Source organism: Bufo bufo, chromosome 3, assembly GCF_905171765.1.
Source record: "Bufo bufo chromosome 3, aBufBuf1.1, whole genome shotgun sequence".
Taxonomy (NCBI): Eukaryota; Metazoa; Chordata; class Amphibia; order Anura; family Bufonidae; genus Bufo; species Bufo bufo.
This window is the reverse complement of record NC_053391.1, coordinates 379,304,311-379,326,872: the sequence shown is the minus strand read 5'-3', so window position 1 is coordinate 379,326,872 and position 22,562 is coordinate 379,304,311. Positions and strand designations below refer to the sequence as shown.

The window sequence follows — 22,562 nt, the reverse complement described above, 5'->3', positions numbered from 1 at the left end:
AATATTCATTTTTTTTCCCCCCTTGATTTCCTTCTGATTTTAGTGATTTAAATGTTTTCTTTTTGTCATTTATCACTTTCTTTAAATTTCTATTTATCCACATTGTGGTTTTTTTCTTGTTCCTTACTCTTTTATTTCCATAAGGTATGTACCTTTCACAATTCGAGTTTAGGATGGTTTTAAAAATTATCCCATTTTGTGGCTGCATTTTTATTTTTGAGCACATTCTCTCATTTAGTTAGGCCAATGGCCTCTCTTAACTGCTTAAATTTTGCTGTTTTGAAGTTTGGTATTTTTGTGCCTCCCTGAAGAAACACTCTTTTGAATGACAATTGGAAGGTTATTATTTTATGGTCACTATTTCCCAGGTGTCCCTCAACCTGCACATCTGTTCTGTCAGGTCTATTGGTTAGTACTAAGTCCAGTATGGCCGTCCCTCTAGTCAGGTCCTGAACCAGTTGAGAAAGGTAATTGTCTTTGGTTATAGCCAAGAACCTGTTTCCTTTATGAGATGTACAGGTTTCAGTTTCCCAGTCTATATCTGGGAAATTAAAGTCCCCCATAATAACAACCTCATTATGATTTGCTGCCTCATCTATTTCCCTTAGTAGTTGATTTTCTCTAGACTCTGATATATTACGTGGCTTATAACAATCTCCTATTAGTAATTTATTATTATTTTTGCCTCCATGTATTTCTACCCACAGTGACTCCATATGTTCATGTCCTTCACTTATATCTTCTCGGACTGTGGGCTTTAAACAGGACTTTACAAAAAGGCAGACCCCTCCCCCTCTCCAGTTTTGACGATCCTTTCTAAACAGACTGTAACCCTGTACATTAACCGCCCAGTCATAGTTATCATCCAGCCATGTCTCAGTTATTCCCACTATGTCATAGTCCTCCTCACACATCACTAATTCCAGCTCACCAGTTTTATTAGTCAGGCTTCTGGCATTAGTATACTATACATTTAAGAGGTTTTATGTATTATTTTTTTTACCCTACTCCTTGCCCCAGTTCTCTATCTGCACCATCTTCCCCTCCTATAATGTAATTATCTCCCCCCCCCCCAGTCCCTAGTTTAAACACTCCTTCAACCTACTAGCCACCTTCTCCCCCAAAACAGCTGCCTCTTTCCCATTGAGGTGCAGCCCATCCCTATATAGAGCCTGTAGTCGACAGAAGTCAGCCCAGTTCTCCAGGAACCCAAACCCCTCCTTCCTACACCAGTTCTTGAGCCACTTGTTAACCTCCCTAATCTCCCGCTGCCTTTCTTGTGTGACTCATGGTACAGGTAGTATTTTGGGAAATTCTACGTTTTGAGGTCCTTGCCCTAAGCTTGTAACCTAAAACTCTAAAATCATTTCTCAGGACGCTCCACCTACCTCTAACTTTGTCATTGGTTCCAATGTAGACCATGACTGCTGGATCTTTGACAGCCCCTTCCAGTATTCTATCGACCTGATCCACGATATGTCGAACTCAAGCACCAGGAAGACAACACACCATTCGACCATCCCGGTCTTTGTGACAGTTAGCCCTATCTGTACCCCTAATAATTGAGTCTCCCACTACCAGCATCTTTCCGGCCTGCCCTGCTCTCCTGGTGTTCTACTTACTGGAGCTGACATTCCTCTGACTGGCAGAGGAAGTATCTGGCTGCAGCACTGACATCCCTGAACTGACATCCCCCTCATCTGCCAACCTTGCAAATTTGTTGGGGTGTGCCAGATCTGGGCTAGCCTCTCTGGCACTCTACCCTACTTCCAAACTGTTATCCAGCTAGCTACCTCACTTTCCTGAGCCTCTTCGCTTCCACCCTCCCCTGCATCTACCCTATAAAGTGTCTGCTCAGTGAGCAGCAAACTCTTTTACAAATTGCCAACGGTTCTCAGTGTCAAAACTTGCTCATTTAGATACACGATGTGTGATTCCAAACTGGCAATTTGCTCACATTTTGAAGATACGCACCCTCAAACAGCTGTTCCAGGACTGCAGACATTAGACAAGATGTGCACTGGACTGCGCTGTCAGTAATGGAACACATACTAATGGGGATTAAACAAGAAAAGAGAAAAAATACAATAATACAGTGCAGCAACTGACTTACTGTAGTCCCCTCCTAAAGTCCCAGAATCTGAAGTCACGTAATCTAAAGTCACACACTTAATACAAGCACACACTGGAAATCAAACATGCGAACGCTCACAAACTTGCATTGTTTGTCAGCTTGTATAGGTGCTGCTCCCAAACAACTTCACACCAGATTGCTGTTTTTTTCCCCTATGGCAGGGGTACTCAACTGGCAGATTGTGGTCCAAATGCGGGCGCCAGCTGTCCGGACCCCTGCCGTCCCTTCCATAGGAAGCAGCACTTTAGGCTGCTTCCTAATCTGATAGTGCACCGGAAATTGCTGGGACACAAGCTCCTGCCCATGCAGGCGCTGGATGGTTCCTCCACATGCAGGCACCAGGACTTGTCTCTCTCAGTGCATGTGGAGGAAGCGGTCTCCCTCAGCGGCTCAGTCCCTCCTCTCCTGCAGCATCATGTAATGGAGCTTCAAGCTCCAATGGACACTTACGTGCTGCTGGAGAAGAGGGATAGACATCATCAATGAATAGGGCGGCCACTCAGGCCAGCCTCAAAAGAGGGACTTTAAAACCTTGCCCCCGAATCCACTAAGTCATGCCCCCTCCCACTCCGCAGCCGTCGGGGATTTTAAAAATCAAGGTAAAATCCAGTGTGGGAGTTGACTGAGGGGTACAGACTGGGCGGGAACGCATCACTGACTGCAGGAAATTAGTAACTGTGGACCATTAATAAAACTAGTTGAGTACCCCTGTACTATAGTGATCGCCTTACCTAATTGGTGTGGCCCTGTTTGCAGATGATATCTTGCTGTTCCTTGAGGGTGCCTCAATGTCACTAAAGTGATCGAAAAATCTTTAATTTTATATTGGAAATTTTCTAGATTAAGGATAAATTGGTACAATTCAATTTTACTGTGGGGGCACTAATCAGAAGGCAGAGGGAGCCGCATCCCTCTGCCTAATCTCACCTCATAGATGCCCGATTGCTGTTAATTACGGCATCTAAGGGGTTGAATGACTGGTTTCTGTGTGATTGCTGCTGCCCGTCATTGCGGCCGCGTGCCTGCTGTATTGCTCACCGCAGCAGCCCGCTCCATACATTCCCTCTACCATCATAATGTACGGGTATGTCATGGTGGCTGAAGGGGTTCAATAACCCCATGTAACTTACATTTAGACCCCATTCACACGACCATATAAGTTTTGCGGTCCGCAAACTGTGGATCTGCAAAACACTGATGCTGCCTGCTGCGTTTTGAATTTTGTGGGTCACCATGTCCTGCCCTCTGTTAGAAATGCCTATTCTTGTCTGCAAAATGGACAAAAATAGGGTCTGTTCTATCCTTTTTGGGGGCCGCAGATAGGGTTGTCACCTTTCCCAACAAAAAATACTGGCCAAGTTAAGCCACCCCCCCCCAAAAGGGGGTGTGGTGATGGGGGGCGTGGCTTAACATGGGGTGTTACGTCACTGTTATACTGTGCCCCCAGTAATATTAATGCCACCATTAGTGCCGCCCAGAATAAAGAATGCCCCCATTATCACCCCCCCACCCCAGAATGAATATTGCCCCCATTAATAGTAATGCCCCCATTAGTGCCCCCAGCAAAAATAATGTCCTCATTACTGCCCCCAGTAAGAGTAATACCCCTATTAGTGCCCCCAGTAAGAATAATGCCGCCACTAGTGCCCCTAGTAAAAAATAATGCCCACATTAAGGCCTCCAGTAAAAATAATGCCACCATTAGTGCCCCCAACTCTGCTTTTGCAAAAAAAGTGTGCATCTTTTGGGGCCCCATTGAAATAAAGGGGTTCGCATCCAATCCACCAATAATGGGGATTGGATGTGGAACAAAAATATCATGGTTTGAATGGGGCATTATCTTTATTTCAAATCATTACAGAGAGTCCCGGGCTGTATCCCTCAGCAACAGTTCCAGACAGTAGATGGCCTTCTTGCGGCCGTCTTCACTTGGAGAAATGTTCCCACTCACCTCATGGAAACGCTTGCATCAAGCATGCCGAAAAGAATTTTTGAAGTGATAAACAATAAAGGCGGAGCTACTCATTACTGAGTTCATGTTTGGAAGTTGGATTTCTGTTTTGGGGGGGGTTTAGTTTTTTTTTGGAGGTGTGGTCCTAAACTTTTGATCAGCTGAAAAACAGCCTGTTTCAGTTTATTCGTTGTTTACATTAAATTGAATGCTCAAAAAATGTTTTGTCTCACTCCCATTTCTTCTTGTTGCATGTTGAAGCTCTACTTGGAACCTTGTTAAGATCCAGCCATGCTAAATATGATTTTTTGCCATTTTTCAAGTGGTCTTAAACTTTTGATCAGGACTGTATAAGTATAATGGCTGATTCAAACAGCCGTACTTGGTCCAGGAAATGTGGCCGCATGTCCCGGACCCACTGCGACTCCCCTGACCCATAGTGACTGCATTATAGTGTTTTATGATGTCAGCTCTTATCTGATCGCGGGTCTAAGGGCTATATTACACCAACAGATTAGTCTACTTTCACACTGGCGTTTTTATCTTTCCGTTTGTAAGATCCGTTCAGGGCTCTGACAAGCGGTCCAAAACCGATCAGTTTTGCCCTAATGCATTCTGAATGGTAAAGGATCCGTTCAGAATATATCAGTTTGCCTCCGTTCAGTTACCATTCCGCTCTGGAGGCGGACACCAAAACGCTGCCTGCAGCATTTTGGTGTCCGCCTGACGAAACTGAGCCAAACTGATCCGTCCTGGCACACAATGTAAGTCAATGGGGACGGATTTGTTTTATCTGGCACAATAGAAAACGGATCCGTCTCCCATTGACTTTCAATGGAGTTCATGACGGATCAGTCTTGGCTATGTTACAGATAATACAAACGGATCCGTTCATGACGGATGCATGCGGTTGTATTATTGTAACGGATCCGTTTTTGCAGATCCATGACGGATCCGCCCCGAAACGCGAGTGTGAAAGTAGCCTTATCTGACATGGGTCAGGTGGCCTAACACACACACACACACACACACACACAGATCTTTTGTTATACACACCAATTATTGGTCTGATTAGACAGATATTGGTCAGATAATCATTTTGTTTAATACAGCCCTAACGTACTGTGCTTACGTTATCATCATGTGAGAATAGTACAAAAGACCCATCATCAGATAGGAACTGACTATTATAAAACACTATGAGCCATATTTATCATTAGCCCAAGTCAAAATAATGGAGTGAAAAAGTTGCAAATTTTTGAGCAATCGCTAAAACTGCGCAACAATTTGTGACTTTTATTGGCTCTGCGCTATGCTCGCTAGTTTTCTGAAAGTGGGTGTGTTTTGTTATGTAAATGAATCTCTTAACAGATTTACTATTTCGACAATTTTTAAAAAGTCGCTAAAAAAAATTGCGCAATTTCACTCTAGTGAGGGCCATGCTTATCTTATGCGACTTTTTCATAAAGACGTGTGACTTTTGTAAAGCTGTTTACTGGAGGATAAACTGCTACCGTCAAACCACATTTATCACAGTATTAAAGGACCATTGATAAATCTGACTTAGGCCTCATGCACACGACAGTATTTTTTCACGGTCCGCAAAACGGGGTTCCGTTGGTCCGTGACCGTTTTTTCATCCGTGGGTCTTCCTTGATTTTTGGAGGATCCACGGACATGAATTACATGCGGAGCCAAACGGATCCGTCCTGAATTACAATGCAAGTCAATGGGGACGGATCCGTTTGACATTGACACAATATGGTGCAATTGCAAACGGATCCGTCCCCCATTGACTTTCAATGTAAAGGAGTCCCTTTTATACCATCGGATCGGAGTTTTCTCCAATCCGATGGTATATTTTAACTTGAAGCGTCCCCATCACCATGGGAACGCCTCTATGTTAGAATATACTGTCGGGTATGAGTTAGATCGTGAAACTCAAATCCGAAAGTATATTCTAACACAGAGGCGTTCCCATGGTGATGGGGACGCTTCAGGTTAGAATATACTAAAAGAACTGTGTACATGACTGCCCCCTGCTTCCTGGCAGGTGCTGCCAGGCAGCAGGGGGCAAACCCCCCCCTGTTTTTAACTCTTTGTTGTCCAGTGCGGCCGGCCCCCTCCCTCCCCTGTAGTTAACTCATTGGTGGCCAGTGGGCCCTCCCTCCTAATTAAAATATCCCCCCTATCATTGGTGGCAGCGGAGCGTACCGATCGGAGTCCCAGTTTAATCGCTGGGGCTCCGATCGGTAACCATGGCAACCAGGACATTACTGCAGTCCCGGTTGCCATGGTTACTTAGCAATTTGTAGAAGCATTATACTTACCTGCGAGCTGCGATGTCTGTGTCCGGCCGGGAGCTCCTCCTACTGGTAAGTGACAGGTCTGTGCGGCGCATTGCTTAATGATCTGTCCCTTACCAGTAGGAGGAGCTCCCGGCCGGACACAGACATCGCAGCTCGCAGGTAAGTATAATGCTTCTACAAATTGCTAAGTAACCATGGCAACGATAGGGGGAGATTTTAATTAGGAGGGGGAGGGAGGGCCCACTGGCTACCAACGAGTTAACTACAGGGGAGGGAGGGGGGGCCGGCCGCACTGGACAACAAAGAGTTAGCTACAGGGGAGAGAGGGGGGGCCCTCTGGCCACCAACGAGTTAACTACAGGGGAGGGAGGGGGGCCGGCCGCACTGGACAACAAAGAGTTAACTACAGGGGAGGGAGGGGGGCCCACTGGCCACCAATGTGTTAACTACAGGGGGGGAAGCCTGCCCCCTGCTGCCTGGCAGCACCTGCCAGGCAGCAGGGGGCAGTCATGTACACAGTTCTTTTAGTATATTCTAACCTGAAGCGTCCCCATCACCATGGGAACGCCTCTGTGTTAGAATATACTGTCGGATCTGAGTTTTCACGAAGTGAAAACTCAGCTCTGAAAAAGCTTTTATGCAGACGGATCAGTCTGCATGAAAGTAACCTACGGATCACGGACACGGATGCCAATCTTGTGTGCATCCGTGTTCTTTCACGGACCCATTGACTTGAATGGGTCCGTGAACCGTTGTCCGTCAAAAAAATAGGACAGGTCATATTTTTTTGACGGATAGGATACACGGATCACGGTCTCAGCTGCAAAACGGTGCATTTTCCGATTTTTCCACGGCCCATTGAAAGTCAATGGGTCCGCGTAAAAAACAACGGCCACGGATGCACACAACGGTCGTGTGCATGAGGCCTTAGCCAAAAGTAACTTTGGACATATGTAAAAGTGGAGTAAGATGTGAGCGTAATGATAAATATGGCCCCTTGATGCAGACAGTTCGGCTCAGGGGTTGGTCCCGGAGATGCAGCTGACACAGTTGTGTGAATCAGTCCTAAATGAAACTGCATGTGATTCCAGTCTAAGGGCTCTTTCACACTTGCGTTGTTGTGTTCCGGCATAGAGTTCCGTCGTCGGGGCTCTATGCCGGAAGAATCCTGATCAGGATTATCCCAATGCATTCTGAATGGAGAGAAATCCGTTCAGGATGCATCAGGATGTCTTCAGTTCCGGAACGGAACGTTTTTTGGCCAGAGAAAATACCGCAGCATGCTGCGCTTTTATGCTCCGGTCAAAAATCCTGAACACTTACCGCAAGGCCGGATCCGGAATTACTGCCCATTGAAAGGCATTAATCCGGATCCGGCCTTAAGCTAAACGTTGTTTCGGTGCATTACCGGATCCGAAGTTTAGCTTTTTCTGAATGGTTACCATGGCTGCCAGGACACTAAAGTCCTGTTTGCCATGGTAAAGTGTAGTGGGGAGCAGTATACTTGCCGTCCATGGGGCTCCCGGGGCGCTTCAGAGTGATGTCAGGGCGCCCCACGCGCATGGATCACGTCATCCATGCACCTGGTGCGCTCTGACGTCATTCTGGAGCGCCCTGGGAGCCGCACGGACTGTAAGTATACCGCTCCCCCGCTCCCCACTACTACTACGGCAACCAGGACTTTAATAGCGTCCTGGGTGCCATAGTAACACTGAACGCATTTTGAAGACGGATCCGTCTTCAAATGCTTTCAGTTCACTTGCGGTGTTACGGATCCGGCGGCACACAGCCCGTTATCTCTTCTTCCTGTTTACTAACCACAAGCAATATGACTGCACTGTTTTGTTTTGTTTTTATGCATTGCTTATATTTTGAGTTTGTGATTTTCTAACTTTGTTTTTATTCTCCCTCAGTGACCATTATTTATGGTACCCTGATCAATTGCTTTATACAGAAAAAACTTTGCTGGGTGAACATCAAAGGAAAAGATTGAAAACACAATCTGTCTGCCAAAGAGAAAATTTGAGTAAAGCTGTATGCTCCTTACTAAACTCTGGAGGAGGAATATTACTGATTCCAAGTCATGATAAAGATTTTGATTACAAAAGAGATGGGCTAGGAAAGGACCTTGAAGATGAATTACATAAACTCATATATGAACTATCTGCAGCTGATTACTATGATTTTTCCCAGGAAGGTTCATATTTAATTCTATTTGTTAAAAGCTGGGTTATGCAAAAAAAACATTGCAATCTTTGTACACTAGAGACTGGTTTATATACGCGAAACTTCAGCTCAAAAAAAATGGCAAGTGCTATGCAGGTGATGGATGTTATAGAAAAAAAATCACAAGGAAAATGGAAGAGAGCTCGCTTATCTACAGTACCAAATAATCAGCCAAATGTCCTAGAGAGTTTGCTGGAAAAAGAGTATCTATGTCTAGGTGAGAAGCTGGAGATTGCAGAATCAGATTATATTGAGTTTAAAGATTTTAGCACAGGCAAGTGCTCACAAAGAATCCGCGAAGCAATTAAAATATATTACTCAGCATTTGGAAACGGTGATGGAGGATGCTTGATTATTGGAGTAGACGATAAAGCAATGGTAAAAGGGTGTGAAAGAGATTCCAAAAAATCTGATCTTGAAACTTTCATTAAAGAATATTTAAAAAGTCTGATATTTGTCCACCTTAATAACTGTGAATCAGAAAATGAGTTTTACACTCTCACAATTAAAGATGTTCGGCACGAGAACAAACATATAGGATACGTCATTTTTTTTCAAGTGGAGCCGTTTTGTTGTCTTGGCTTTGTGAAAGATCCTCGGTCTTGGATACTAGATTTTAAACCTGATGAGGGAAAACATCTACATCCAAAGCAACTGACTGCATCTGAGTGGGTGAAGATCATAACCAACCAGGATTCAGGTAAATCATCTTTGCTTTCTTATATACAAGACTACTGTACTCAAACTGTCAGACTGCAGTGAAAACGAAAACAATGCTAGGGTTTCATGTGGGTTGTGATGCAATTCTACTTGAATACACTGAAAACAGCACCTATGTATCTCTGCCTTTATACAAGATAGCCAGATAACACTATAGAGCAGCATTTAGCTATGCTGGAAGCAAGGGTTAAAAGCTGTCTTTCTACTGTGAAATGTCTTATGTCGCTTTTGTTATCCTAACCTAATGATCATGATTAAAATCCACACATAAGAGTCCACGCATAAATGCCATTTGCTGAAATGAGATAAGCCCTTTATCATATAGTCTCTAGACAAAGTTAATACAAGACACTTACTAATGTATTGTGATTGTCCATGTTGCCTCCTTTGCTGGCCGATTCATCTATCACATTATACATTGCTCATATGCAGGGGTTACGACCACCGCTGCAGAGCATATATATAATGGCCAGGATAGGATCTGCTGCACAGGTGTGCCTATACATGCTTCCACAGTCGCGGTGCATGCATGGCCATCGCTGTTGGATTTCAGGGTGGTGATAACCATGGAAACCGGAAATGTATAATGTGATGGAAAAATGAATCAAGCCAGCAAAGAAGGCAATATGGACAATCACAATACATTAGAAAGTAACTTGTATTTACTTCCTGTACATGATAAATGCCATTTACTGAAATGATACAACCCCTTTAACTCATTCCCACCTGTTAGCACAAGCCACTGCACTACTATAGTATTACATACAGGGATGCGTGGGATCCTGAGCTGGTGGTAGCAAATGCATCGAAGTGGTTACTATAGCACTCAGTGGTGGTGCAGGCTCAGGAACTGTGCCCATGCCATTACTTGCAGGTGTGGCTGTTTTATACAGCTGACACTTTGCCCTAACTGCCAGGATCTGAGTGTAACTGCCATTTTGGTTTAAAGAGTCTTCTATCAAAGCGGTAACTAAGGAGAGTCTGTCTTCAGCGTTTTACTGAGCACTAAAGATGCCTATGTGTAATTAGTCAGGCAGGGTAAGGCTCCATTCAGACGTCCGTAGAATGGGCCCGCATCAGTTCTGCAATTATCCGGAACGGGTGTGGACCGATTCATTCTCTATGGGGCCGGAAGAGATGCGGAGAGCACACTATGTGTTCTCCGCATCCGCATTTCCAGAGCGCGGCCCCGATCTTACGGTCCGCAGCTCCGCAAGAAAATAGAGCATGTCCTATTCTTGTCCGCAATTGCGGACAAGAATAGGCATTTCTATGGGGGTGCCGGCCGGGTGTATTGCGGATCTGCAATGCACTACAGACTTCTGAATGGAGCCTAATAGACAGTGATGGGCCACAAGTCCATAGTCTTAGACTGAAATAGTAACAAGAGGCAGCTGGAAGTCTCTGCATGTCACACACAGGCGTCTTCAGAAGACCAAAGACAGATTCTCTTTATCAACGCTGTTAGAGCTTTGCTAGGAAGACACCGTATGTTCTAGTAGAAAGAAACATCCTTCCCTGGTAAAGTATATATTATATACCCTCACCTACTGTGTTCTCCTTTTCCTTTATAGATTGTAAGCTCTTGCGGGCAGGGTCCTCTAGCCCTCTGTACCATTCTCTTAATAGTTTCTTGGTTATTGTATTTTACATTTGTGTAGCCCCAGCTGGATGTACAGCGCCATGAAATTAATGGCGCTTTAAAATAAACAATAATTAAAAATAAATAGAATCAACAGTTACACTTTAACTCCAATTCTAGAAATTTCACCCTTCAGGCGCAGCAATCAATGCTGACTGTGGCATCTAAGTGGTTAGAAAGAGGAAAGGGCTCTCGCAGATTTTCAATAAGTTGCTATGGCAACCCATGCCCCTAACAAAAGCCTGGGCCTTATAGGCTGCCTGCGCAGTTTTACAAGGACAGATGTAATACAGTAGTATTACAGTGTATATTATGTAAGTGTTCAGAATATCGTAGATAAAAAATAGTATACCTCTCTACTCTGGCCAAGGTATGGACAAGTCCTGTGGGATCCATGCCTGGTTCAATTTAATGAATGTGAGCTTGTCCACGTTGGCTGTGGACAGGCAGATGTGCCTGTCTGTGATCACAACCCCACCACCACCGCCGTTGTAATAAACACACAATCAGACAATACACTTGCCGCAGGGCAGGCCAGCACTTCTGAGGTGTACAGGGCAAGCTCAGGCCATGTGCCCAGTTTGAAGACTTAGAAGTTACATGGGGCAGACTCATTAGTCAGTACGTGCAGACGTGTGCACACATACGGCTCCACCATGTTTCTGAAACGCTGCCTCCTGCTAAGACAGTCTGTATCAGATGGTGGTGCTGTAAATTGTGGCATGCAGACAAAGCTTTTCCACATTTCGACCATGCTAACCCTCCCTTCTTAGGTGCTGACTATGCCCCTGCTGCGTTGGCGACTTCCTCCTCCTCTGCCGTCTTCATCTCGTGCTTCCACTGAGCCCCAGCTGCCAGGTGGGAACGCCATGAGTAGTGCCTCTACCAGCATTCACTTTTACTCGCGTATCTTCTGTTCACGCTCCAGTGATGGAAATAAGGATGGCACGTTGTCCTTGTAGCGGAGATCCAGCAGGGTGGCCACCCAGAAATCAGCACCGGTTAGAATGTGGGCAACTTGGTGGTCGTTGTGCAGGCACTGCAGCATGTAGTTGCTCATGTGTGCCAGGCTGCCTAGAGGCAACGACAAGCTGTCCTCGGTGGGAGGTATATCGTCTGTGTCCTCTGTATCCACGGTCCAGTGGTGCCCGTGAGCTGATTTTGGTGCCACCCTGCAGTGAACGGGGATCCTCCTCCTAATCATCCTCCTCCTCTTCCAAAAATAAATGTGCCCTGGCTGGACAGTTGGGTATCTGGCCGCTGTTGGTGCAGTAACCCACTCTCTGAGCCACCTGTGGACGACTGGCCTGATAACTGTGTTCCTCCTCCTGTGCTACATCCTCATCCATCAGTTCCTGAAGCAAGGTGGAGTTCCACCTTGTGGGTACGTCGCATGTGAGCGGGAAGGCCAAAGTTATGCTGCAGCGCAAACAGGCGAGCAGCAGCAGGGTGAGAATGCCGAAAGCGCGCATAGACTGCTCTGACATCGGGGTAATTCTTCAGGAACCTCTGAACCACCAAGTTCAGCACATGCTCCAGGCAAGGGATATGCGTCAAACCAGCTAGCCCCAGAGCTGCTACAAGATTTCGCCCTTTGTCGCACACCACCAGGCCGGGCTTGAAGCTCAGCGGCACCAACAACTCATCGGTCTGTTCTTCCATGCTCGATCACAGCTCCTGCGCGGTGTGGGGTCTTTCCCCCAAACATATGAGTTTCAGAACAGCCTGCTGTCGTTTCCCCCTGGTTGTGCTGAAGTTGGTGGTGCAGGTGTGCTGACGTGATAAGGAGGCGGTAGAGGAAGAAGAGGAGTAGGAGGAGGCACCGAGAAAGTCCAGCAATCCTGGGTGGGATGCGCAGCGCATACCTGATTTTTTTTTTCCACCACTCGTTTGTGCAGAGCTGGGGTAGCTCGCCTTGAAAAGTAGTGGCGGCTGGGAACCACGTTCCGTGGGACAGTTGCTGTCATTACATTTTTAAAACTGTCCATCTCCACCAGACGGAATGGCAGCATTTCAAAGGCCAGCCGTTTTAAAATGCTGGCATTCAGGGACAGGGCTCATTGGTGGGTAGGGGGTTACTTTCTCTCCAGTGTTTGTGGGATGGACAGTTCAACGCTTCCATGGGACAGTGTGGACATGCTGATGTGGTAGTGGTGTGGCTGCCACATCGCCTGTTTGCAGGGTGCCAGGTGCCCCGGTCGCTCCAGAGGGGGAGGAAGAGGTCGAGACCGCAGCAGAAGGAGCCTCTGATCTTTCGTGGTTCTTGAGGTGTCTACTCCACTGCAGCTCGTGCTTTGAGGTTAGATGCCGGATCATGCAGGTGGTGCTCAGGTTGAGAACATTTGGGCTTCGCTTCAGGCTTTGACTGCACAGCATGCAAAGCACCCATGTCCTGTCGTCAGCACACTGCCTGATGTCGTCAGCACACTGCCTGAAGAGCTGCCGTGCCAGGGAACTACTTTGCACTGGCTTTGGTGTGCTATGTCTCTTGGCGCATTGGGCAGTAGCAGGCCGTACTGGCTGGGGGCCGCTCTGGTTTTTCACCCTGCTCCCTCTTTTGCTGTGTGGCTGGCGCTGCGTGCCCCCCTCCTCTTCCTCCGAACTACACGTCACTGGCATGACCTGGATGCCATGTGAGGTCTAGGACCTTATCATCCTCCCCATCATCTTCCACCCACTGCTCACCTTTTGCCCTCCTGGCCGGTCTGAACACTGCAGAAAGCCCCAGCAGTTGACACCTGTGTTTCGTCATCATGCTGCGGTGTTTCTCCCACGTCGTCATCCGCAGTGGTTGGGCATCAGTGCACTCAATCTCTGTGACTTCTGGGGCAGGGCTAGCTGGATGATCCACAAAAACCCCACCAGCAGAGTCCTCAAAAAGCATAAGTGACTGCTGCATGACTTGGGGCCCAGACTGCTTGGCTGATGTGCAAGGGGTTGAGGTGGAAGACGGATGCCCGTGGGCCGCCGGTGCCAACTCTGCGCTTTCAACAGTGGACCGGGTGGAAGACAATGTGAAGGAGCTGGAGGCACTCTCAGCCATCCAATCTACTACCGCCTCTACTTGTTCTGGCCTCACCATTCTTAGAGGGGGATTCAGGCCTACAAAATGTCAGATAACGTCCTGTCGCCTGCGTGCACCAGAGGAAGGTGTTTCATTTGAGTGCGTGGCTGGCCCAGATCGACAACATTTTCTCCCTGCAGCAGGAGCCCCACCACCTGCAACACCACAGCCACGTCCCTTAGTTTATGCTCTCCTCATTTTGTTAATCACCCACAAAATTGCCTGACAGACGAACAATTGTATATCCGTGTCACGGATGCAAAAGAGGTGTTTGGAAAAAAAAAACTAGGTAGGGCACACCGACCCAATTAACTGGCTGAATAACTATTATATGTCCCTTTTGACTGTGGCAAGTACAGTGTATTTTAAACCAAAAAAATATGGTAGATCACACCGACCCAATTAACCGGCTGAATAACCGTCAAGTAAAGTTTTTTTCACCAAAATAAATAGGTATGTCTCACCCACACAATTAACAGACTGATTAACTATTATGTTTCCCTGTCACTGGTGCAAAGGAGTAGGATTGCACCAAAATAAAAATGCCAAAAGCCCAACAGGTCACCCTCAGACTGAACAGCACGATTAAGTATGGTTTTTCTGTCTGGTACAAATAGCTGTATTGTACCAATCAATAATGCTTACAGGTCATCAGCACACTTGTTAAAACTAATAAAAGCCTAATATTCTCCTGTCCCTACACTAGTCAGAGCAAAATGGCGGTGCCCCATGTGATCCAACATTTATGCATGCATGGTTACATGGTGCGCCGGCCAATCGCAGCCATGCCAATACTAGGCATGATTGTGATGGCTTACAAGTGCTCACAGCTTTATCGCTTGTTGATTGGCTGCGCTGCAGCCTTTCAACAAGCTTGATTTTAAAGTACGAGCAACGAACCTGGACACGGACTTTGACGTCAAAATCCAATTTGGTACACTGACACCCAAATGTCCAGTACGGTCCCAAACGTGACTGGGTTCGCTCTTCCCTAGTAATAATGCATAAAAAGTGCCAAACTCAGTGGCTAAAAGTGAAGATATTGGCACATTTTAAAAAACTAAGTGGCTATGACACTATATAGAAACGGAATCATTATAATTAATATAAGTGCCATACAATACATTTTTACCTCGTTTTATTTAAGTACTAAGAACAGAGCAAAAATAGTCAACATCATAGGCATATGATGCATAGTCACATGTAGCTAGCATACAGTGTTGTAACATGTACAAGTAAAATAGTATACAGTAGGGTACAAGCAGTTGGAATACTACCTCTAGAACAGGGCTTGACAAATTTCCTTGGAATCTAGGAGCCAGCTAAAAAAGTTAGGAGCCAGGCGGAGCCGCGTCATAAAGCCCCCAGTAGGTGCCCCGATAGCGCTCCCCCCCCCCCCCCCCACTTTTCCATAGAGCCCCCCAATAATGCTGTATACCATGTTACATATACCGCCGCTCCGTTCCCGGACCCTATTGACTATAATGGGGACGGGGGTTGAGCTCCGGCGCAGCATGGCAGTTCGCGGTGAAAGGCCGCCGGACTAAAAAGTTGGACATGCAGTACTTTTAGTCCGGCGGCCTTTCACCATGCACTGCCGTGCTGCGCCAGAGCTCTGCCCCCATTATAGTCAATGGGGACAGAGCTGCGGTCCGGCGAAACAGCGGAAGGATGGATCCGACAGGGTGAACAGCCGTATCCGTCCTGCCGCAAGTGTGAAAGTAGCCTTAGTTATATAGCTACTGAATGAGACAGAAGAAGGGATGCCTTTTAACATATAGATCTCCTTGAGAAGCCAATTTGATCCTAAAGGGTTAATTCAAACTAATCTAAACTCTGTCCTGTCACTTCTCTGATCTCTCTGCTCCTGTCCCTTAAAGGGTTTCTGTCACCTCACAAAACTCTTTTTTTTTTTTTGGATAGTTATATTCCTTATAGCGCGATATAGGAGAATATAATAGTCTTACTTACTTTCATGCGGCCTATTCTTTAGAAAACGAAGTTTTATAATATGTAAATGAGGGCTCTACCAGCAAGTAGGGCGTCTACTTGCTGGTAGCCGCAGCAGAAATCCGCCCCCTCGCCGTGTTGATTGACAGGGCCAGCCGTGATCTCCTCCTCCGGCCGGCCCTGTCAGTATTTAAAAAATCGCGCGCCTCTGGTCATTCGGCGCAGGCGCTCTGAGATGAGGAGGCTCGTCTCCTCAGCACTCCCTCAGTGCGCCTGCGCCGATGACGTCTTCTCTTTCGGTGATGTCATCGGCGCAGGCGCACTGAGGGAGTGCTGAGGAGACGAGCCTCCTCATCCCAGAGCGCCTGCGCCGAATGACCAGAGGCGCGCGATTTTTTAAATACTGACAGGGCCGGCCGGAGGAGGAGATCACGGCTGGCCCTGTCAATCAACACGGCGAGGGGGCGGATTTCTGCTGCGGCTACCAGCAAGTAGACGCCCTACTTGCTGGTAGAGCCCTGATTTACATATTATAAAACTTAGTTTTCTAAAGAATCGGCCGCATGAAAGTAAGTAAGACTATTATATTCTCCTATATCGCCCTATAAGGAATCTAACTATCCAAAAAAAAAATATGAGTTTTGTGGGGTGACAGAAACCCTTTAATCTTATCACTGCTGCAACAAAAGCATCAGTTCTAGAGTCTGACTGACGGTTCTTTTAACTCAAAAAGAATCGAATGAGTCACTAAGGATCTTTAGATTCTAACCTGTGACTCATTCGATTCTTTCTCCCTGTACTTGTGTCAGTGACTCAGAGCTGCTAGTGCTTACATTGCCTCAGCTCTGATTGGTTGGTGGGCGGGGAGGGGAGGGGCTGGCAGAAGCAGCTTCCACTCTAGGATCAGATTACACTCCTCCCGAGTCCCTCCCCTCCCTGCTGCCAGCGTCTCTGCTATTGTGTGCTGTGACGGAGCTGCTTCAAACGGTGCTGCCTCCGGACAGAACGGCAGCTCCGCACCCATCGCCCGGGCACCTTTGAAAACGGGCTGACAAATACCCAAGCGCCAGGACTAAATTCCTGGTCGCCATGGCGACCTGGCGCCTGGGATTTGTCGAGCCCTGCTCTAGAAAATAAGGGAAATGGCCACTTGGTGAAGAGGTCATCCAAAAAACATAAAGACTTAGGGGGTGATTTATGATACCCAAAGCAATCAATCAGATTCCAACTTTCAGCGCTCCTTTGGGAAATGAAAGGTGAAAGCTGATTAGTTGCTATGGGCAACTAAACCAGTTTTCATTTAAACCAGTTTGATAAATCTCACCTTTTAATATTCTAAAGTAAAAGAGCAGATTCAGACATATGAAATAACACTTCCCTTTGAATATATATATATATATATATATATATATATATACACTCACCTAAAGAATTATTAGGAACACCTGTTCTATTTCTCATTAATGCAATTATCTAGTCAACCAATCACATGGCAGTTGCTTCAATGCATTTAGGGGTGTGGTCCTGGTCAAGACAATCTCCTGAACTCCAAACTGAATGTCAGAATGGGAAAGAAGAATGGTGATTTAAAGGGGTTATCCCATCATAATGATCACTGTTAAATCTGTTAATGATTTGACAGTGATCATTTTTGTAAATATACTTTATTAACAAATTCCCACCGATTAGGAGAAAATTCATCCCCACTTACCTTATTGTTGTGACTCGGTCTCCCCTGGTTACGACCATCGCTCTTCCGCAAGATCCCGATGGTCGCGCTTGCCCAGAAGACTTCTTCTTTTCTCCCGGCCGGGCCACTCGCTGTCCTGAACGCGCACGCTGCCGCGCATGCGCGACGGTGACTTCTTCCCGGCCAGAATAGTACAGAGCTGCGAACGCGCACGCCGGCTCTGTACTATACTGGCCAGGAATAAGTCACATTGCGCATGCGCGGCAGCGTGCGCGTTCAGTCCAGCGCGCGGCCCGGCCGGGAGAAGACTTCAATCAAGATGAAGCCCGCCCCCAGCCAGAATCCAGGAAGTGAACGCGCGGTGGCAGCAGGTAAGTATGAAACTGCTAAGTGGGATAACCCCTTTAAGCAATTTTGAGCGTGGCATGGTTGTTGGTGCCAGACGGGCCGGTCTGAGTATTTCACAATCTGCTCAGTTACTGGGATTTTCATGCACAACCATTTATAGGGTTTACAAAGAATGGTGTGAAAAGGGAAAAACATCCAGTATGCGGCAGTCCTGTAGGCGAAAATGCCTTGTGGATGCTAGAGGTCAGAGGAGAATGGGCCGACTGATTCAAGCTGATAGAAGAGCAATGTTGACTGAAATAACCACTCGTTACAACCGAGGTATGCAGCAAAGCATTTGTAAAGCCACAACATGCACAACCTTGAGGCGGATGGGCTACAACAGCAGAAGACCCCACCGGGTACCACTCATCTCCACTACAAATAGGAAAAAGAGGCTACAATTTGCACGAGCTCACCAAAATTGGACTGTTGAAGACTGGAAGAATGTCGCCTGGTCTGATGAGTCTCGATTTCTGTTGAGACATTCAAATGGTAGAGTCCGAATTTGGCGTAAACAGAATGAGAACATGTATCCATCATCTGATAGCTACTTCCAGCAGGATAATGCCACAAAGCTCGAATCATTTCAAATTGGTTTCTTGAACATGACAATGAGTTCACTGTACTAAAATGGCCCCCACAGTCACCAGATCTCAACCCAATAGAGCATCTTTGGGATGTGGTGGAACGGGAGCTTCGTGCCCTGGATGTGCATCCCTCAAATCTCCATCAACTGCAAGATGCTATCCTATCAATATGGGCCAACATTTCTAAAGAATGCTATCAGCACCTTGTTGAAGCAATGCCTCGTAGAATTAAGGCAGTTCTGAAGGCAAAAGGGGGTCCAACACCGTATTAGTATGGTGTATGTGTGTGTGTGTGTGTGTGTGTATATATATATATATATATATATATATATAATCTCTTAATACATAAATTGTGTTAGACAGGTTGTAGAGACCATATGGTGTGAATACAGTCAGAGGGGAGCTACACCAAAGAGTCCCCACTTTATGAAACTTTCATAGTTATTGTCTACGTAGGAACAAGGTTTTATCCAGCAATAATTATATATCATATTGTCATTGTCCCTCATCTAAGATTCCCAGCAAGAAAACACTAGGAATTGTAGGCACTGTTTGCCCTACCACTGCTCCAAATAGGTACATCACTGCAGCCTACAATGACTGCAACTTAGTACAGGACCACATTAGCCCCTTTTGGATCTCCACCATACATATACGGCAGAGGACTATTCTTTTAAAAATCACAAGTGCACCAAGCGCTATAGTTGCCAGATTTCTGCTGTTTTACAGCAGACACCCACAGCTAATGTCTGCGCCTGGCGATAATGCTGATCACAGACATTTAACCCCTCAGATGCTATTGTCTATTGTGACCTCGGTATCTGAGGTGGCTTTCCCTGGGAGCGCTGCATTCCCGGGCCCAAATAGCTTCCTCATGCTGCGATCAGGGAAGCAGTTAATTTGTGTTAATAGACTCAGTCTCTTTGAAGAATCCCATGCTATTACAGCTGTAGTTATTATGGAGAATTTTTTTTTTTTTATTATACTAATTGTAAAAATCTTAAAAAGGCAGATACATCCTTTCCCAATTTTACAGATAAAAAGAAATAATAAAAAAGAAACATAATAGGCATCTCTGCATCCAAAAGTGTCCAAACTATTAAAATATTATAATAATTCTAATAAAAATAAAAAAATAAGTAAAATCTACAGTGCACCCAGCAAAAGCCCTCACACAGCTTTGTAAATGTAAATATAAAAATGTTATGGGTGTCAAAGAATGGCGATGCAAAGAAAAAAAAACATTGTACAAATTTGGTAACGCCGTAATTGAACTGACCAACAGAATAAAGACATCATGTCGTTTTTATTGCATACTGAACACCTTAATATCAAAACCCCAAAAAAACGTTGACGAAATTGTGAGGGTTAAAAAAAATAAGCCTTTATGTAAATGGATAATTTAAAAAGTTGTAGCTCTGGGAATGTTTGGAAGACGAAAACAAAAATTGGCCCAGCCCTTAAGGGGATAAGGAGGCCAGAAAAAAGCCCAACTGTATCAATAAAGGATATGGCATGTTGTAGGGAGTGATGGGATCAGGAAGAAATAGAACCATGTCATCTGCACGACCTTCTCTAGGTCTAATAGGTATCCCTTGATAGCGGGTAACTGGCTAATAACTAGTGCTAGGGGTTAAAGCGCTACTCCAAATAGCAGAGACAACAGGGTGCACCCTGTCTTGTCCCCCTATGTAGAGAGAATAGAGTTGAAAGAAGGCCCTTAACCATCATGGAACCTCATCAACGAGCTATTGATAACCTATCCTGGAGATAGGACAGCAATAGTAAAATCCAGGACAACTTCTTCAAAGGGGTTGCCCCAGCTTTAAAAGTTAGTTTAATATAATTCAACAAGAAAATCTAATTACTTATGTCATTTACTTTCTGTTGCAAAACATAAAAACATAGAATGTGTCGGCAGATAAGAACCATTTGGCCCATCTAGTCTGCCCAATATATCTGAATCCTATTAATAGCCCCTGGCCCTATCTTATATGAAGGATGGCCTTATGCCTATCCCATGCACGCTTAAACTCCTTCACTGTATTTGCAGCTACCACTTCTGCAGGAAGGCTATTCCATGCATCCACTACTCTCTCAGTAAAGTAATACTTCCTGACATGCTCAAGTTGTGAGCTGAACAAGCAGGTCACACACACTCAGTTCCATTCTTCTGCTGGCACCAGCAGGATAATCTGTTAGGTGTGCCTGTTGGGGCCCATTCACACGACCATATTTTTCTTTCCGCATCCATCCTGCAATTTTGCAGATCGGATGCGACCCATTAATTTCAATGGGGCTGCAAAAGATGTGGCCATCAGTGTGTGCTGTCCTCTTCCGCACTTCCGTTCCACGGACCCACAAAAAAAAGATAGAACATGACCTATTCTTGTCCATTTTGCAGACAAGAATAGGCATTTTTATCATAGAGCAGAACATTCCGATCCACAAAATGTGGAATGCACATGACCGATATCCGTGTTTTGCAGATCCGCAAAAACTGATATGGTTGTGTGAATGAACCCTTACTGGGAGAGCTGCAGAAGAAAGGACATGTGCCCTGAGCTGCCAGCCTGAAGAGAATGTAGCAAAGCATTTGGAGTAATGAATGAGTAGATCTATGGATCTATGTGAGGTACAGGGCTGGTTCTAGCTTTATTAGAAACAAGTTGTCTTTTACTATATGATGTCTTGGTTTCATTTTTTACATTAATCATAGGATAACACCTTTAATGGATTTGTTAATTCACAGAACCTCTGGAGGTACAGTTTGAAAGATTAACCATTGAGGAAGGACCACCACAAGCTAAGCCAGTCTTCACAAAGAAAGGCATGGACACCTTACAAGAGTTACAGGACAGTCTGTTTGACAGTATGTTCTCCGTTACAAAAATGTATTCATTCTAATGAATAATTGCTATTTTTTTCTTTACTGAGTGTTTTTGATTAGCTAAAAAAATGAATAATTGCACAGTAAACAGTGTTGTCACCGTAAAACCCCATTCACACAACCATATTGAGAACAATATAAAAGCTAAAATTATCAAGAAAATTTATTTGGTTATAAATTAGTTTAGAAGATTGTTCAGGACAGAGAAAGAGGGGCTGAAGACCAAGCTGTGGGAGAGCTCATTTGACGAATTTTGGTGTAAAAAAAATAAAATTCTGCAGGTTGCTGTATACTGTGAAACATAGAAGCTACAGAAGTCAATTGGAACAACATGTTAAATAAAAGTTATATTAATGCATCATTCCGAAAACCATATTGAAATACAAGGATGAAAATAGCAAGACAGTTTAAAAGGGCTGTGTAGAGGATAGATACTGATGACCTATCCTCAGGGCATCAATATCAGATCAGCGGGGGTCTGAGTCCCAATACCCCCGCTGATCAGCAGTTTAACCGCCTCCGGACCGCCTAACGCAGGATTGCGTTCCGGAGGCGGCTCACTCAGGCAGAGTCACGCATATACACGTCCTCTCGCGAGACGCAAGATTTCCTGTGAACGCGTGCACACAGGCGCACGCGTTCACAGGAACTGCAGGTAAGCGAGTGGATCTACAGCCTGCCAGCGGCGATCGTTCGCTGGCAGGCTGTAGATGCGATTTTTTTTTTTAACCCCTAACAGGTATATTAGACGCTGTTTTGATAACCGCGTCTAATATACCTGCTACCTGGTCCTCTGGTGGTCCCTTTTGCTTGGATCGACCACCAGAGGACACAGGCAGCTCTGTAATAAGTAGCACCAAGCACCACACTACACTACACCCCCCTGTCACTTATTAACCCCTTGTTAACCCTTGATCACCCCATATAGACTCCCTGATCTCCCCCGTGTCATTGATCACCCCCCTATAATTGATCACCCCCCTGTAAGGCTACATTCAGAGGTCCGTAT

At 45.6% G+C, this 22,562-nt stretch overlaps 1 protein-coding gene across 1 annotated transcript in view; it reads left to right on the top strand.

Moving 5' to 3' along the window:
- LOC120995469 (schlafen family member 9-like) overlaps positions 1-22,562 on the top strand; it is a 153,800-nt gene that overhangs the window by 95,542 nt on the left and 35,696 nt on the right. The window contains exons 5-6 of the mRNA XM_040424703.1: positions 8,308-9,320; positions 21,416-21,535. Of these exons, the coding sequence (XP_040280637.1) occupies positions 8,308-9,320; positions 21,416-21,535 (1,133 nt within the window). The remainder of the gene's footprint in view (positions 1-8,307; positions 9,321-21,415; positions 21,536-22,562) is intronic.